General features: G+C 46.0%; 3 protein-coding genes across 6 annotated transcripts in view; 1 reads left to right on the top strand and 2 right to left on the bottom strand.

Moving 5' to 3' along the window:
• The window catches only part of LOC119215626 (ryanodine receptor 1-like), a 39,519-nt gene extending 38,006 nt beyond the window's left edge, over window positions 1-1,513 (bottom strand). For all 4 annotated transcript variants that reach the window (XM_062558056.1, XM_062558058.1, XM_062558057.1 and 1 more), the window contains exon 1: window positions 1,329-1,513. In XM_062558056.1, the coding sequence (XP_062414040.1) occupies window positions 1,329-1,376 (48 nt within the window). In that variant the 5' untranslated portion in view covers window positions 1,377-1,513. The remainder of the gene's footprint in view (window positions 1-1,328) is intronic.
• Window positions 1,514-2,446: 933 nt separating this feature from the next.
• nfrkb (nuclear factor related to kappaB binding protein) lies at window positions 2,447-10,254 on the top strand. The gene is made up of 25 exons (XM_037467835.2): window positions 2,447-2,850; window positions 2,939-3,140; window positions 3,247-3,374; window positions 3,459-3,630; window positions 3,736-3,843; window positions 3,938-4,011; window positions 4,095-4,176; window positions 4,264-4,459; window positions 4,572-4,683; window positions 4,780-4,906; window positions 4,989-5,066; window positions 5,160-5,236; window positions 5,346-5,392; window positions 5,582-5,642; window positions 5,741-5,915; window positions 6,033-6,139; window positions 6,230-6,353; window positions 6,511-6,590; window positions 6,682-6,878; window positions 6,974-7,244; window positions 7,337-7,504; window positions 7,744-8,469; window positions 9,083-9,189; window positions 9,397-9,532; window positions 9,620-10,254. Exons 1-25 carry the CDS (start codon window positions 2,725-2,727, stop codon window positions 9,758-9,760), a joined length of 3,822 nt encoding a protein of 1,273 aa, XP_037323732.1. The 5' UTR covers window positions 2,447-2,724; the 3' UTR covers window positions 9,761-10,254.
• On the bottom strand, window positions 10,198-16,440 carry tmem45b (transmembrane protein 45B). The gene is made up of 6 exons (XM_037467836.2): window positions 16,103-16,440; window positions 12,378-12,575; window positions 12,078-12,290; window positions 11,780-11,964; window positions 11,496-11,638; window positions 10,198-10,545 (listed from the first exon to the last, which is right to left on the bottom strand). The coding sequence occupies exons 2-6, from the start codon at window positions 12,565-12,567 to the stop codon at window positions 10,434-10,436; spliced, it is 843 nt and encodes a 280-aa protein (XP_037323733.1). The 5' UTR covers window positions 12,568-12,575; window positions 16,103-16,440; the 3' UTR covers window positions 10,198-10,433.
• Between the last annotated feature and the right edge of the window lie 35 nt (window positions 16,441-16,475).

Below are 16,475 nucleotides of genomic sequence, written 5' to 3'. Positions count from 1 at the left end.
AGGACAAAGAGGATTTGATGGTTCTCATGCTCCAAAAGAAATGCAAAGTCAGTCTCCTGTAAAGGGAAAAACACAAGACTGCAAACGTCAGGATGCACATGAGCCTTCAAAGAAGTGAGTTAATCGGTGGCTGCGGGGCTAAAGTTACCAGCGTCTGAAGAAAACTCAAGTGACACTATGTGCAACATCTACAATAGCTGACTGTCCAAACAGAAGACTGCTTGCCGAGGCTACAATGCCCCTCTGGCCATCAGATAGCTCAGCGGTGAGCAATGCAACCAAAATAAACAGATTTAAGATAAGTGTTTTTTGCGATCAATTCAGTACAAAAATGCTTTGAAAACTTCTTAGGCAGGATATTTATATCAGAAAATAAAAATCTGTCACAAGTACAAAGACCAAAAGCAACCATTTTTAATTTGGTCGGATTAACATGGTCACTGAGATCTTGGTTTAGAAATAGTAAACCGTCTTTAAACAGCAGAGAAGGAGGTCTGCAGTACCACCCATTTATTTCCAAGTAGCAACAAACGACTCTGCATCTGTCTGAAAAGGTAGATTGAAATTGGTGGTTAATGATCTCGATTGCATCCTTTTCGTTCTCTCCAAAAGCAAAAAACAACAGGACCGATTATTTAATCTGGAAATCTGGATCATTCACCACACAATGAAATTCTATCGTCAGGTGGTTGAAGGACTTTGTTTCTTCAGATTTTTGCTGAAACTTTACAACTGAATCAACATTATTTTGTTGGATATCTATAACCAGGACTAAACGCAGCCATAACACTAAAGTTTTGGTGTAATTGAGTCCAGCACACTACCATTCACTGGTTGAATGATTAGTTCCAGTATTTGTCGTTGAATGAGTCGGGCTGCCTGCAATCTTTCTCTGGGATGGATCTGTTTGAATTTATTATATCGACTCCACATCCGGCTGAACAAACCACTCAAAAAATCAGAACTCAAACCTCTTCTTCCAGTGGATTTTCGTTTGAATGATTCAACAAATTACTCAAACGTAAAAGTACATTTGCTCGGTGTCAGTCAGTGTCTGAATTGTACAATACCTTTTGTGTAACGTATTATGCACAACCAGCATTCTTCCTTGAGACACACCAGAAATAAATCCCGGACCTCTTGGGATATTAATAGATAACAATGCCGACACAACCAGCCACCTGTCCTCGCCAATCTACGGTCTATGGACAGAAAGTTACATCGAAGGTCCAGGATCTATCGAGAAGCAGCGATTCATTGAACAAATGGCCGGTTACTGTGCATTGTTGACAGGTTATGCTCCCTAATAGTCAGACGGCATCTCTTACCGTACGCAGGAACTGAATCTCTTCCTCCCCATCTGCACCTTCTGCCATTTTCCCAATGCATGAAAAGGCAAAAACCTCGAGAGAATGGGGAAAACGCTTTGTGGCTCACTTCTGCAACTCCCCGTGCGGCACAAGGCAAGACGATATTGGTGAAGGTTTGTGAAGGGCAGCGTGCCTCTCCCTGGCTCTGGTATGAGGCCGAGGGATTGACTGTTCATTCCTGTTCATTACACCATCATAAAGAGGTGGAGCAAGTCGTCACAGCTGAACCAGTGACTCAAATGTCGCCAGTGGGGTCTCTGGACCATTGTTTTTGCATTATGTCGTTGCATTATGAAGGCAGTAAAGATATCAATACAAATGAGAACTTAAATAATGCCGTAACAATTTGAAGAAAAAAAAAAGGAGGAAAATAGACGCTTGATTTTATGAGAATGAAAGTGTATCAAATGTATATGAATGGATAAACAATTAAGATTATGTTATGTTGACTTTTATAACTTGTGTCATAAACAAAGGTTTATTTTTTATATAGTTTATTTATCAGGTACACATATCGTTATCTAGTCACTGCATTTTGTATGTACAATTTATATAAAAAATTGACCAAACTAATAAATACAATCCGCATGAAATGTCAAGTGTGTATCTGACTAAATGCTGCTGGAGGTTAGCTTTTCTTCATGTTACAATCCCTGGGAGTTGCACCTCACCTGTAGGGCCAAACACCGGCCTGCTCCCGCTACCACGTGTAAAGACGTTAAAGAAGATTAGAGAGAATCCACAAACAAGCACAATATACATTTCCATTGAATCCTCCAAATCCTTTAACTAGGTTAATACAATCCGGTAAAACGTGAGCGCGAGGCTCGTTTACGACGTCGTATTTAATATGTTAAATAAACGCAATAAAATAAACGCTTTTCTACGGCACACAGATTATTAACATCAGCGTCATTTGCAATCAGTACATGGGGCATGTTGCTCACTAAGTCATTGCGTTTTGTAATATATTATTTTACAGTTTCAAACAAACCATACCTTCATCAAATAGCGGCATACTGTTCACTTCCGGTGGGGGGCAGCACGGAAAGAGAGGAGCGCAGTGTCTAATCCCCGTAGAAGAAGAAAACGGTACGTCGGTTAAACAGTTCCCCCTGCACTTCCGTTGTCAGTTACGTGCTATTTGCAGATTCTACATTACCAGTCTGATATTATATATTATGTCAAACCGTAGTAGTATGAAAGTTATGACGTGCTCTTTTGATGATACACCGCTAGCCACCGCGTCACGTTACGCTACAAAGCGGCTAATGCTTTGAGAGGCTCGCTAATGTTTACGTCGTTTGTAGCACTCGTACCCCAAACGGCTTAACGCTCGCTTCACTGGAGAAGAATGGACGCCCTAACCCAAATGCTCACCGATCCTTTGGATCCAAAAGAAGAAACCGGTGAAGCAATCACAGAGGAGTGCATGCTGGGGAACTGCAGGTTAAACCTTCCAGAGGACCTGCTTGAAAACGTGAGTAATCCTGCGCTCGGTTACCTGTACGTGTGAGACACAGCACGCCTTCTGCAAGTAACTTGTGCTGTTTTTGCTTTTTCATTAGCCTGACATTTTCTTCTCTGTGATGAGTGGAAGCACCTGGACTGAAGTGCTTTCAGATTCTCAGAGGCAGCACCTTCGTCAGTTTTTGCCTCAGTTTCCCGACAACAACGCCGCGGAGCAGGACAGCACCATCGGTGACCTTTTCCACAACAGGAACTTCAACTTTGGAAACCCCCTTCATCTCGCTCAGAAACAATTCCGAGGTGATTGCCCCGGCCATCGACTTATTTACCCAGCAAAACGTCACAAAACCCATTTTTGTTGTTGTTCTTGTACTGTCGGACCCTAACTCCCGTTCTATCGACCCAGATGGTTACTTCAATCCGGAAGTGGTCAAGTACAGACAGCTGTGTGCCAAGTCCCAGAGGAAGAGACAGGTGTACTCCCTTCAGCAGTATTACCACCGGCTTTTGAAGCACATTCTTGTCTCTAGAAAGGTATTTTATGTGAAAGTTTTACAGTACAATCCCCCGTTGTTTCTCCCTGTCAATCTTGATATGTATTCTTTTTGTTTTTGGTAGGAGCTGCTGGAGTTCGCCGTTCACAGTGGTCTGGACTTTCCATCTAAAAGAAAGTTGCCGGCCAAGACTCACGCTGAAATGCGGGAGCCGAGGGTGAGAAGAAGATTGAGCCGCATATTGAAGGAGGTCAAAGCCGAGTGTGGAGACAGCGACGCTTCGTCCGACGATGACGGTCAGTCAGTTCTTTTATTGCAGTCGCGGCCGATGACGCTGCTTTTTTATTTCTGTATAGGAGCATGTGAACACTAATAAGAATCTCATTGTACACCACTTGTAGACATTTCCTTATGGGCTCCAGCTCCCCAATCACCTTCGTCTCCGACGCCGCCCACTGTCTCGCTCAGAGTTCTGCCCAGCCTCTCCACCCAAGACATGAAGACTACTGGTGAGGGATTTCTGCAATCGCAAGAGGGTGTTACTCGAATGTTTGAGTATGGTGAATATAATGTTTGAAGACATTTTTTATTTTTTTTTCACAGAAGGAATAGAACTAGGGGAGCAGGATTTGAAATCCATGCTGCTTAACCATCGGGAGAAGAGGAAGCGACAGCCAGTAAGCGGGGAAAAAAAAAAAACCCCAACCGATCAGTTTAGTCTTGATTTGCACAATATAGCATTAATGACTAATCTATTCAGGATCATCCTGACCTGATGACCTCTGACATCCACCTCGGAGACATACTTTCAAGAGCGAATATTGGTCGGAAGGGGGCCGTGGGTGAGTAACAAGTGTTGGTAAAAGTAGTTAGTTCCATTGAGTTATGGACACACGGTTGAACTGTTGCTTTCCCCCTTTTGTTCGCAGCATTTTTTGATCTGTCTCTGCCTAAGAAGAAGATCAAAGACGAGAGGAGGAAGAAGAAAATGAGGACGATAAAAGTGGAATCCGAGGATCCCTGTGAAATTCTCGCCCCCTCAGACGCCTCGTCAGCGCCGCCGGCCGGCCTCATCAACTCGCTGCCGGACACCCCGTCTACTCCACTGGCCAACATCAAGGAGGAGTGAGTTTAGTGCTACGCTATTGTTTACAGTGTGTGTGTGTGCTTTTCTATGTATACCATACATGTATGTATACCGTATACCGTTATCAAACACTTCTCACCATGTTTAAAGAATCGTGGAGGAGTGTCAGAGCAGCCCGGTTGCCGTCGAGGAAATAGCCATCAGCTTCTTCAGCTTGTTGGAGAGCGTCTTGCGGTCAGAAAGCTTCACGAGCACTTCGTTGGTAGGCACTCTTTGCAGACCCCCATATGCATATGCGCAAAGACAATCCCGGTTCTGACCAACGCGTAAAGTAACGCCGAACATTGTGAACCCCCAGTTGGAGGATAAAGTTCAGATGTGGCAGTCCTCTCCAGCCAGCTCCCTCAATGTGTGGTTCTCATCCGTCCCGTGCTGGTCTGACTTGGTGCTTCAGGCCCTGCAGTTTCTTGCAGGAGAGACGAAAGGTACGCAGCATATGGCCACGGCACTGAAATGGTCGGGCATCATTTTCCACCCGGAGTTACTCATAAACGTTGTGTTTTTCAGATGGTATGATGGCACTCCCCAGTGGATTTTCTCCATTTGTGGAATTTTCTGATGAATCTCAGCAGTGGAGTTGGATTGGTAAGTGGGATTGTTTTTTTTGTTGTTTTTTTTTAATGCTGTGCTCAGTAACTGATCGTATTCTTGAGGATAAAAGTCAACCGTTTATTTTAGGGCCCACTCAGGATACAGAGAAGGATCTCAGTGCCCTCTGTCAGTTGTGGCTGGACTCCAAGGACTTAGTTATAAAGGTAGTATATCACTAAAACATTTCACATGCTAAGCCACTATGTTTATGTTTGCTGTGTCCTTTGTGACAGAATGTAAACAGGCCTTTTCCTTTTTTTTTGTCCTTTACAGACGGAACACGACGACATGCTCGAGATGACGTCCCCGACACCCAGAGTGTAAGATTCGAGGCATTTTGGATTTTTATTAGTGAGAATTAGTTGATTTCTGTTTTGGCTTGTGAAGCTGGTAGGTTCAAACGTATAAACATAAGAGTTATTTCTAGCTTTACTTTAACATATTCAAGTAGTTTTGGTTGCAGTAGCATAGTTGCTGAAGTTAACGGTGTAATATCTCTATCCGAGCAGCTCAACTGATTATGTGGTGCGGCCCAGCACCGGAGACGAGAGACAAGTCTTTCAAATCCAGGTTTGCTGGTGCTTCTTCCTTCCAACATTCTGCCTGATTCGGACATGAACGCTCTGAAGCCAACAACGATTGGATTTGTTTTATTTTTATTTTTTTAGGAGCAGCAGCGATACAACCAGCCACACAAAGCCTTCACCTTCAGGATGCACGGCTTTGAATCGGTGGTGGGTCCCGTCAAAGGGGTGTTTGATAAGGAGATGTCTCTGAACAAAGCCAGGGAGCACACGTTGCTCCGTTCAGACCGACCACCATACGTCACCATTCTCTCTCTGGGTGAGGCCCTCCGTTTTGTGCTCCATTGTCCGGCTGTTTGAAAACCATCACTTTGCAAAATAAATAAATGAAGAATAAGGAATCCCATCGTGAGATTCTTCCCTCTGACCTCCGCAGTGCGCGATGCGGCAGCGCGGCTCCCCAACGGGGAAGGAACGAGGGCCGAGATCTGTGAGCTGCTGAAAGACTCCCAGTTCCTGGCTCCAGATGTCACCAGTGCACAGGTAGGGTACCTTTAGCATTGTGACTTGTGTGTACCTTTTACATTTGACCGCCAGCCTCTTTAAAGTTCTTGCCGTGTTTTTGCCGTTGAGGTGAACACAGTGGTCAGCGGTGCCCTGGATAGACTTCACTACGAGAAAGACCCCTGCGTGAAGTACGACATCGGCCGCAAGCTTTGGATTTACCTGCACCGCAGTCGCAGTCAAGAGGAGTTCGGTGAGGAGCCGAGATGACCCTTTGTTGTAGGGTTGAATGTAAAGACGTTATGGAGCCATTTGGCTCTGTTTGGTGATCCAGCCGTTGTCTGCAAAGGCGAAGAATGTGGTTTCCTTTGACCCTGAAGAATATATATTTTTTTTTTCCCTTCATCCAGAGAGGATCCACCAGGCTCAAGCTGCCGCTGCAAAAGCAAGAAAAGCCCTGCAGCAAAAGCCCAAACCCGCATCTAAGCCCGTGAGTCCACTGCTTCCATGTTACTGCAACCAAAGTTTCTCCCTTTTTGTTTTGGAGTTTAAAGTCGTGAACCTCCGCCGTTATGTTTTAGAAGTCCGGAAGCAAGGAGGGAGGCGGCAAAACCCCAGGATGTCTGGAGGCGGGACAGGATGTGATCTCCAATCCCATGTCGCCGACCCCAACAACACCCACCCCAAACACACCTGGAACCCCAAAGTCACCCTTAGCCTGCACCTCCTCCACACCAACAAAGGCCGCCGCCCCCGATACAATCAAAACCAGCACAGGGTCAGTAAGACTTGATGATGTTGTTTTTGTCTTCTTTTTTTTGTGCGACATGAAACACAAGCGTCTCATCTCTGCCCACTTCTCGCCCCTTCCAGCGTTCTTCTCGTGTCCCCCCCCTCGTTGCCCCAGCTGGGAAGCATCCTACCCACCAGCCAGCCGTGTCCACCGGTGTCCCAGCCGGTCACGTCCCAACACACGGCCCGCCTGGTGAGCCACCTGGCGGCCGGCTCCCTCCCCCAGGTGCGGGTCGTCTCCTCGCAGCCGGGCCTGGTTTCTTCGGCGGGGGGTCATCAGGCCGCTCTGGTGCATCAGACCTCGCACCACATCAGGATGCCGATGGCGATGGCGGCCAAGGGCATTCCACAGGTAACACCGGCTGAAGCGCCGTAGTCCGCGCGCGTCGCTCTCAGGGAAAATGTGCCACTGATTGGCTGTGGTCTTTCCGCGTGTGCCGTTAGGCGGTGGTTTCTGTGCCTCTGAGGAGTCCGTCGGCCTGCAGTCCGGGCCACGTGCCGACCACCCTGTCCGTGTCCGCCCTGGCCAAACCTCAAGCCGGATCGCCCGGCGGCAACAACCCTTCCTCCCATGCGATGCTGCAAGGAGTCGCCGGCCCGAGTATCAAGCAGGTTTGTTTCCACTTGGGGATATTTGCCGTTGTACTGCAAGGCGGAATTTCAGGCAGATTTCAAATGTGGGTCGCAATGCTCTCAAAGTTCAGAAATGAGTCTCTCAGTTTTCTCCCTACTTTATACTTTTTCCAACAAAAATATTCTGCAGGTTCTGGAGACAGAAACGGAAACAAAGTTTCCTGAAATAACAAACTAATTGCCACGTTATCAACAGCAAGATGTTTTTTTTTTTAAAGGTGTCCATCACAGGCCAGTTGGGAATGAAGACGGCCGGTGGCGGAGGGATCCCAATAACGGCCACAAACCTGCGCATCCAGGGCAAAGACGTTCTCCGCCTGCCGCCGTCCTCCATCACCACGGACGCCAAGGGACAGACGGTGCTGCGGATCACCCCGGACATGATGGCCACCCTCGCCAAATCCCCCGTCGCGACCGTCAAGCTCACGCCCGACTTCCTGGGCGCCGCCGGCGCCGGCAAGAGCATATCGGCCACCCTCCACGTGACGCCGCCCCACTCCTCAGCCTCCTCCTCCGCCGCCACGTCCTGCGCAGGGGAAGCGAAGAGCGGCAAGGCGGGCCACGTCGGCGCCGGCTTGCTGAAGGCGGCGGGAGACGCGGCCATACGACTGATGCCCACGCTGGCGGTGACCGTGGCCGACCAAAAGTCCCGGACCTTCTCCAGCGTGTCCTCCGGCGACAAGAGCGGCGCCACCATACGGATAATGCCGGGGCTCGGCGTCATTCCGCAGAAACAAGGGCAGACCATCACCATGACGACCACCACCGGCAGTAAAACCCTCACGGCGTCCACGTGTGCCAACGTGATGACCATGGCGGCCAGCGTTGTGGCCGGTGCCAAGGGGATCACGGTGGCGCCCGGGGTGTCGTGCTCCACTCTGACGCTAGGCACCGCCACGGCCACCGTGCGGCAGGTTCCCGCCGCCGTGGTCACCACTCAACCCGTAAGAGGATGATTCTGTTACTGTTCATGTTTAAGAGAAGGTTTTTTTTTTTGGATGAGGTGTATGGTTTAATTTGAATGCAGCTATTTCACACTGCAAATCTTCAGATATTATTTTTTTTATTTTTTTATTTTTAGCCCAACATTGGAGCTTCACAGGTGTGTATCTCTGAGGATGCCAGTTTTAAGTCAGTTTTAGGATCTGCATGTAAGAAGCAGAATGGCCTCTAGATGCCACCGTTTCACCTTGTTGTTTGCGTGGGAACATCATGCTTCAGTAGCTCCTGCAATACGGAACTGCTGATAAACAGCAATTTCATACATTTAGGTATGTTCTAATAATATAAACCCACCTCTTTTACTACTGACAGTTTAAGTAGCCTTTACAAACACGTTTTTTGTTTGAGTTGCAGTTGGATTCCATGTGTTCACCGTCATATCCAGCGTACAGTTCACTCTGTGCGTCTCAACACGTGTCCCAGTCCCAACTTTTAGTTTGAACGCCGATGTGTCTAAATCATCGAGGAGCTTGCCATCTTGTAAATGAATTTTGAAGGTCACATGACTCGGGAACAATGCTCTCTCGCTCTCTCTTTTTTTCAACAACACTGTAGGGGAAGTTACCTGCGAGGATAACTGTGCCTATTTCAGTCCTGAACCAACCACTGAAGACCAAGAGTGTTGTGACCACACCGATGGTGAAAGGAAGCCTGAACACAAAGTAAGCACTCTGCACTTTTATTTATGTATCATAATCATACAAGATGTTTCATTTCTTTGTGGTTTGACCTCTATTTTGGCCTCCTTAGTCAGAGGAAGACAACTACTGTGCAACTATTGTCGTCTATTGTTTCTATATTTTGATGGTACCGTAAAGGCAGAAGCAAACATATTAGAGGCTCTTTTTTTTTGTTTGTTTTTTGAGCAGCCTCAGCAGTTTGGGCAGGAACATCATCCTGACCACCATGCCCGCCGGTACCAAGCTGATCGCAGGAAACAAACCGGTCAGCTTCGTAACAGCACAGCAGTTCCAGCAGCTTCAGCAGCAGGGACAGGCCACGCAGGTGAGCCGCCTGCATTCCGCTTGTGCGAAAGAACATGCGAGGTGACGCAGCTCGGTCTCAACGCGTGGTTCTCTCTCTCCGCCTCAGGTTCGCATCCAGACGGTCCAGGCGCAGCAGCTCCAGCAGCACATGGCGTCGGGCTCGGGCCCGAAATCTGTGTCCACGGTCGTGGTCACAACGGCGCCTTCGCCCAAACGGGCCCCCGATCCCCCCGCCGCACCTCAGTGATTCAGTCGCCAATGAATCAAGATCCACTGTACAGTATATATTTGGTCATTTATGTCCTTGAGCTTCTTCAGGTAATTGGTAACATGCCTTTTTTCTTTTCCACTTGGTCAATAATTACGATACTAAACCAGACAAATCTTTTCAGTAAACGCTACAGGCTTTTGTTCAGATTGACCCTCCCTCTATCATCTTATGTTTAAATTATTATTATTATTGAATCATATCCTCTATATTGTTACGGAAAACATGTCTACAGCTCAGCAGATTTTCTTAGAAATTTGGTTAACTATCTTTTAAAAGTCCTGTTGTTATTTCACCTAAATAGTCTCAGCTCATTAATGAATATAGAACTAGAAATTACTGTTTGTAATATATTCTCTATGTCACTTCTTTAAATGTTTGATGTAATGAAATATCAAGTGGGACTTAAATCGGTCTGATCTATTTGAATGTTGTGGCTTGTTGATTTGTTTTAATACATTTTTGTTCCCTTATTCCGTGTATTTTATTTGATCCCAGTTGATACATTTGAGCCATTCATTTCAGTTCATATTGCTTTTGAAATTCTTAAGAGACCATATTAACCAATTATATATTTTTTTTAACCACACAAAAGATCTAAATACTTTGTACAAACAGCAGACTTGGTCTTCAAAGAACAATAACCATGCAGTCACTCTTCATCCGACTCTTCTAGCAAAGCCTTCTGGGAGTTTGATTTGGAGGATGTGATTCGCATTCCGATCTCCATGTCCTGTCCCCTCCCCGAGAACCGCTTCACCGTGCTGATGGAACAAGATAAAACATTTTTTTTAAAATAATGACGCATCTACAGCAGAATTAATTAACTGATATTGCTGATATGTCCTTTTGCTTCTCATGTTCTTCCAGCGTTTACACAAGGAAGGGCGACAATGTACAGTGCGAGTAATGTAACGTGAGGCATGTGGCTGCTGTAAAAACAGTAGTGACGCACCGTAGGACAAAGAAAAAGAGAGCAATCTGATCTAAAGAATACGGCTTTCACAACAAGAGCTTTGCAAATAGCCGTATGGCCTAGTAAATATTTTATTAACAAATTCAAATGATTGACTCTTATCTTTGCCTACAGTATATTCGATTAGCTGTTGCGGCCGGGTGGACGTTTTCTAAAAGGCATCCTTTGTTAAGGCTAATTGCCTTAACGTTTCTGCGAGACACACCTCGCACGCTATTGTTTCCGTGCCATTGAAATGAGGCCAAGCCACCGCGTCATTCTGAAAAACTGAAGAGCAGCTATGTGATCAACCGTCCTGGACCGAAATACGTTGTGATGGCCATCAGTTTCTCTGCACATTGAGTTACATTACATGTCATTTAGCTGACGCTTTTATCCAAAGCGACTTACATTGCAACCCATGGCTTACCTTTTTGCCTGGAGAGCAATTTAGGGGTTAGGTGTCTTGCTGTGGGACACTTTGACACGGCACGTGGAGCTGCCGCGTTTCGAAACCTACAACCTTGCGGCTCCCAGTGCACCATGCTACTCCATGCGCCACTATCGCCTCAAGTTAGAAGCACGTGACCTACTGGGTAAAGTGTTTTACATTTTACTGCTCTGTTGGAATCATGAAAGTGGATAAAGTGCACCACATTCATTTGCTTCTACTCCAGCTACTTGCTTACTGTGCGTTGACAGTTCTGCTCAAACCTACGGCTACGGCACGTTCGATCAATAAAAGGGTTCAATACGTACAACAAGACAGCAGAGGAGATGCCGGCGACTAAAAGCATGGCCACAGCTATATGCCAGCAGAAGCACATGGTGACGAACATCATGTTGTCGTGCAGCGTCAGGTCCCATTGGGGGCCGCTCGGTGGGTAAAGAACGAATCCGATCTGAAAGGGTAAATGGTGTGATGAAGGAGACAAGCGGCAACACTTTATCAAGCCATGTTAACATCTCTATGAAAAGACCAAGATGCTATTCATTTGCTACCGGATATGCGTTAAGTAGTACTTATTGTTGTGCCAAACCACCTGGTAGAACCAGGAGCCCTGCAGGAAGAACAGGCCCGCCCTGAGCAGCTCCAGAACGACGTTGTCTCTTTTGAACACCTCCAGCATGGTGCTGGCCGACCCACTGAACACAGCGAAGAGCAGCAGGGAGTGGATGTGAGCGTCCAGAGGGGGCCGGTTGTGCAAGTGGTAGTGGAACAGGAAGCCTGCACGATTGTCGGGTTAAAAAAAAAAAAAATGTAAATGCTCAAAAAACACACCAAGGGAGAAGGCTTCCGTAATGTGGAGGACCATCGTCGAGGCTAAAACTCCGACCTACCTTCCACGAACAGGGCCAAGGACAGAGCAAGGCGGTCCACGCCGGCCGGCACCTGTTTGGACGCAGTGGCGGCGACCAGCGCTATCCCAGAGATCCCAAAGAACAGGTACATGGTGCTGTGCTGCCAGTTCATCAGCTTCACCCACCATTTGTTCTCTGTGTCGTAAAGGCGGGCGTGCGGCCCGTCCACCACAAACTGTTCCACCATCACACCTGGAACAGGACAACACCGTGCAAAAAGACATGAGGGGGGGGGGGGTTTAGGGAGTGTGGCGAGGAGTCGTTGCGTCGCAAACTGACCGACAAAAGAGGCGAAGATCAGACAGCCTCCCTCGATGTAGTCCAGTTTTCGAAATAAAGACGGCATGACCCTCCTGGCTTTGGGCTGACTGGTCCTCCAGTGGTGTTGCAGAATGTGTTTGACTGTGAGCCAGAAGCCGAGGAGCAAGAAAAAAGATCCGGGAATGGCGTGTCCTCCAAAGTTTGCCATTGTTAGGCCTAAAAACATAAGAAAAACAACTTAGTTTTTCTTGATTGTTTACACACAAATACTGGTACTTGACACACAATGACCACAACATGTAACTCATGCACCAACCCCCTGAACCAAATCTGCTAAACTACAAGCACAATTCGTGCTTTACACTTACATTGCAGTTCTAAAACACACTTTTTTCAAAACACTACACACAATTCTCTGCATTCTCTGCACAATTTTCATGAAGAAAATTTTGTTTTCACAAGAAAAACACTATCATTCAAAATTCTAAAGTCAATTGCCCTACTATGCACACTGACTCATCACATGGGAAAACACCTGTCACACAGTGTTACATTTACGAATCAGAGCTTTAGCATAAAAGGGCAACAGGTGAGCTCTTCTGTTTTGGAGCAATGGATGACAACATTAGAAACAGAGCCAGAGGAGTGAGAGTAAGAGGAGGAGGACGAGGAGGAGGACAAGGACGAGGAAGGCCAAGGACCGTAAACTCTGAGATCCGAGCCACTTTGGTTGACCAAAGCTATGGAGGAATTCTTTTCTGCCAGGAGATGAAAAGTGTTTGACCGAAATCCACAAACGCATTTACCCCTTCTATAAGCTATGAAAGACGCATGTGGAGATAAAGCAGTTGATGCATTTCATGGCTGGAATCAACATGCTGAGCAATATTTCCCCCACTGCTTGGCCAGTGAAAACATTGCTTGTGATGTGGATGAGGTTCTGTGGAACAGACCGGAACAGAAGACAGGATGCAGCATAGATTTTTACTGTAACTTATACAGAAAATTCTTCTGTTGTTTTGTATGTAGACCACTGTATGTGCTACTTTGTGTTGGTTGGGATGTACACTGTGTGCATTGTTTTCGTGGGGAAAATAAAATATATTTGTTACCATGTATTTGTGTGGTCTGGCTGTAAAAACAATATTCTAAAATATTTGATAACACACATATGTATGTACTGTCTGTAGTGTAACACTGAACAAAAAAAAGGTCAAAGTCATTATGACGAATGGAGAAGTGTTTTCCATTCATCATAGTGTTTTACATTTGAGCACCTCAGTGTTCAACTGGTTCTTATAAATGTTTATTCATATGATGGTTTGTGTGTGTCATTTGAAAACAAAATACAATTTTGAGAAGAAATTACATTGTTTTGAATGTAAAGTTTCATTTTGCAGGAGTATTGGGGGGGAGGGGTTTTGCCCATTGTGTGTGTGTTTTTTGATTTGTGTGTAAAGTTCTGAGAGTATGAGGCATGCTTTAAGAAAATGTGTCTAAACAATCGAGAAAAACTGTAATAGTAAATAACGCACCTTTGATTGGAAACACAGGTGATTATTATTATTTGTTTGAAATGGCTCCATTTTGAGGTCAAAGTACGAGAGAGTGGAATTATTTTATGAGTCATAAAGCAAGCAAGTTATAAGTAATGATTAAAAGCAATACGGTGTCACAAGAACTGAAAAGAGCAGCTGACAATGAGATCTCACGCCCACGGGATGGCTGATCGCTTCAATGTAAAGAGCTTTTGCCTAAATGTAAATACGTATAGTTTCTTAACCAAATCCATGAAAGCGTTTCATCAGCATAAAAGCATCTGTTGTGATATGAGAGTGACACCTTTTCATTTTTCAATTAATCCCACTTAATTGTCAGAGGGAATGTACTCAATGGAAACGAGGAAACACGGATAACCTGTTCTTCAGTACACCGTAAAGGGTAGGTCCGTAAAGAATGGGCTTTGATCCAAAAAAATGTAAATCATACAGAGGTGAAAGCTGAGTGATGTGCTTTCAACATAGTGTTGCTACTGAACCTCATTTCAAATGAGACATACACTCACCGGCCACTTTATTAGGTACACCTGTCCAACTGCTCGTTAACACTTAATTTCTAAGCAGCCAATCACATGGCGGCTACTCAGTGCATTTAGGCATGTAGACATTGTCAAGACAATCTCCTGCAGTTCAAACCGAGCATCAGTATGGGGAAGAAAGGTGATTTGAGTGACTTTGAACGTGGCATGATTGTTGGTGCCAGAAGGGCTGGTCTGAGTATTTCAGAAACTGCTAATCTACTGGGATTTTCACGCACAACCATCTCTAGGGTTTACAGAGAATGGTCCGAAAAAGAAAAAACATCCAGTGAGCGGCAGTTCTGTGGGCGGAAATGCCTTGTTGATGCCAGAGGTCAGAGGAGAATGGCCAGACTGGTTCGAGCTGATAGAAGGGCAACAGTGACTCAAATAACCACCCGTTACAAGCAAGGTGGGCATAAGAGCATCTCTGAACGCACAGTACGTCGAACTTTGAGGCAGATGGGCTACAGCAGCAGAAGACCACACCGGGTGCCACTCCTTTCAGCTAAGAACAGGAAACTGAGGCTACAATTTGCACAAGCTCATCGAAATTGGACAATAGAAGATTGGAAAAACGTTGCCTGGTCTGATGAGTCTCGATTTCTGCTGCGACATTCGGATGGTAGGGTCAGAATTTGGCGTCTACAACATGAAAGCATGGATCCATCCTGCCTTGTATCAACGGTTCAGGCTGGTGGTGGTGGTGTCATGGTGTGGGGAATATTTTCTTGGCACTCTTTGGGCCCCTTGGTACCAATTGAGCATCGTTGCAACGCCACAGCCTACCTGAGTATTGTTGCTGACCATGTCCATCCCTTTATGACCACAATGTACCCAACTTCTGATGGCTACTTTCAGCAGGATAAAGCGCCATGTCATAAAGCTGGAATCATCTCAGACTGGTTTCTTGAACATGACAATGAGTTCGCTGTACTCAAATGGCCTCCACAATCACCAGATCTCAATCCAATAGAGCATCTTTGGGATGTGGTGGAACGGGAGATTCGCATCATGGATGTGCAGCCGACAAATCTGCGGCAACTGTGTGATGCCATCATGTCAATATGGACCAAACTCCCTGAGGAATGCTTCCAGCACCTTGTTGAATCTATGCCACGAAGAATTGAGGCAGTTCTGAAGGCAAAAGGGGGTCCAACCCGTTACTAGCATGGGGTACCTAATAAAGTGGCCGGTGAGTGTATATTCCTGTAACATAGTTACTCCTAAACTGCCAAATTAGGGCCTCGGATTGAGTTTGTGAATCAATGGGAGAACATTTTGTTTTTCTTTGTGGTTCATTTTCTTGTACCTTTTGTGGCGTTTACGTGTTACTCGGATGCGGTCCGAATGGCGTTGGTCATTCCCAGGATTTACGAGGGTGTTTACAATGGTGCAGTTTTTCCTGCTTAGCCCCGTTTGACAGCATTCCACTTCACTCCTATCCCACATTAACACATCCAGATACACCTACAGATACCGTGCAGATCTTACACCTTATGTATTCAAATGTATGGATTTGACTGTAAAATCAACCTCAACTGCAAATATCCTTCTGCACGTCGAGAACGTTCTAATATAAGCGGTTACCAAGCAGACACTGAAAGAGGAGACGAGCCTTTGCCTATCACACTCAAGTAAAAAGATGATCCCAGATGGTACGTACCTTATTGTCTGTCTGCTGAAAAATTCCCAAAATGTTTATGGAAGGCTTTGAAAGCCGTAGATCTTGTCAGCTGTTAAGAGTGACAGCACCATGGAGGAGCTGCGTAAACTGCACGCCTGCTGTCGGCACCTCTCACCTTTGTTGACATCACCACATAGCCCCACCCATCATTTGCATTAGCGTCTCTGACTGAGTGAAGTCCGCCTGGGTAACAGACAAGAAAGACGTACCCGACTCACGCTCAAAGTCAAGCTGTTCATTTGGTATAAAAAATGAGATCTTTAAACACAAAAAGGCTGAATGAGATTCAGCTGTACAGTTGAGTTAATACACGAACTCAGATACGATCTGTGTGCAGAAGGAGAGGCTGCGC

This window comes from Pungitius pungitius, chromosome 16 (genome assembly GCF_949316345.1).
Source record: "Pungitius pungitius chromosome 16, fPunPun2.1, whole genome shotgun sequence".
NCBI lineage: Eukaryota > Metazoa > Chordata > Actinopteri > Perciformes > Gasterosteidae > Pungitius > Pungitius pungitius.
Note: the sequence above shows the minus strand (reverse complement) of the source record. Positions and strands in the feature narration are given on the sequence as shown.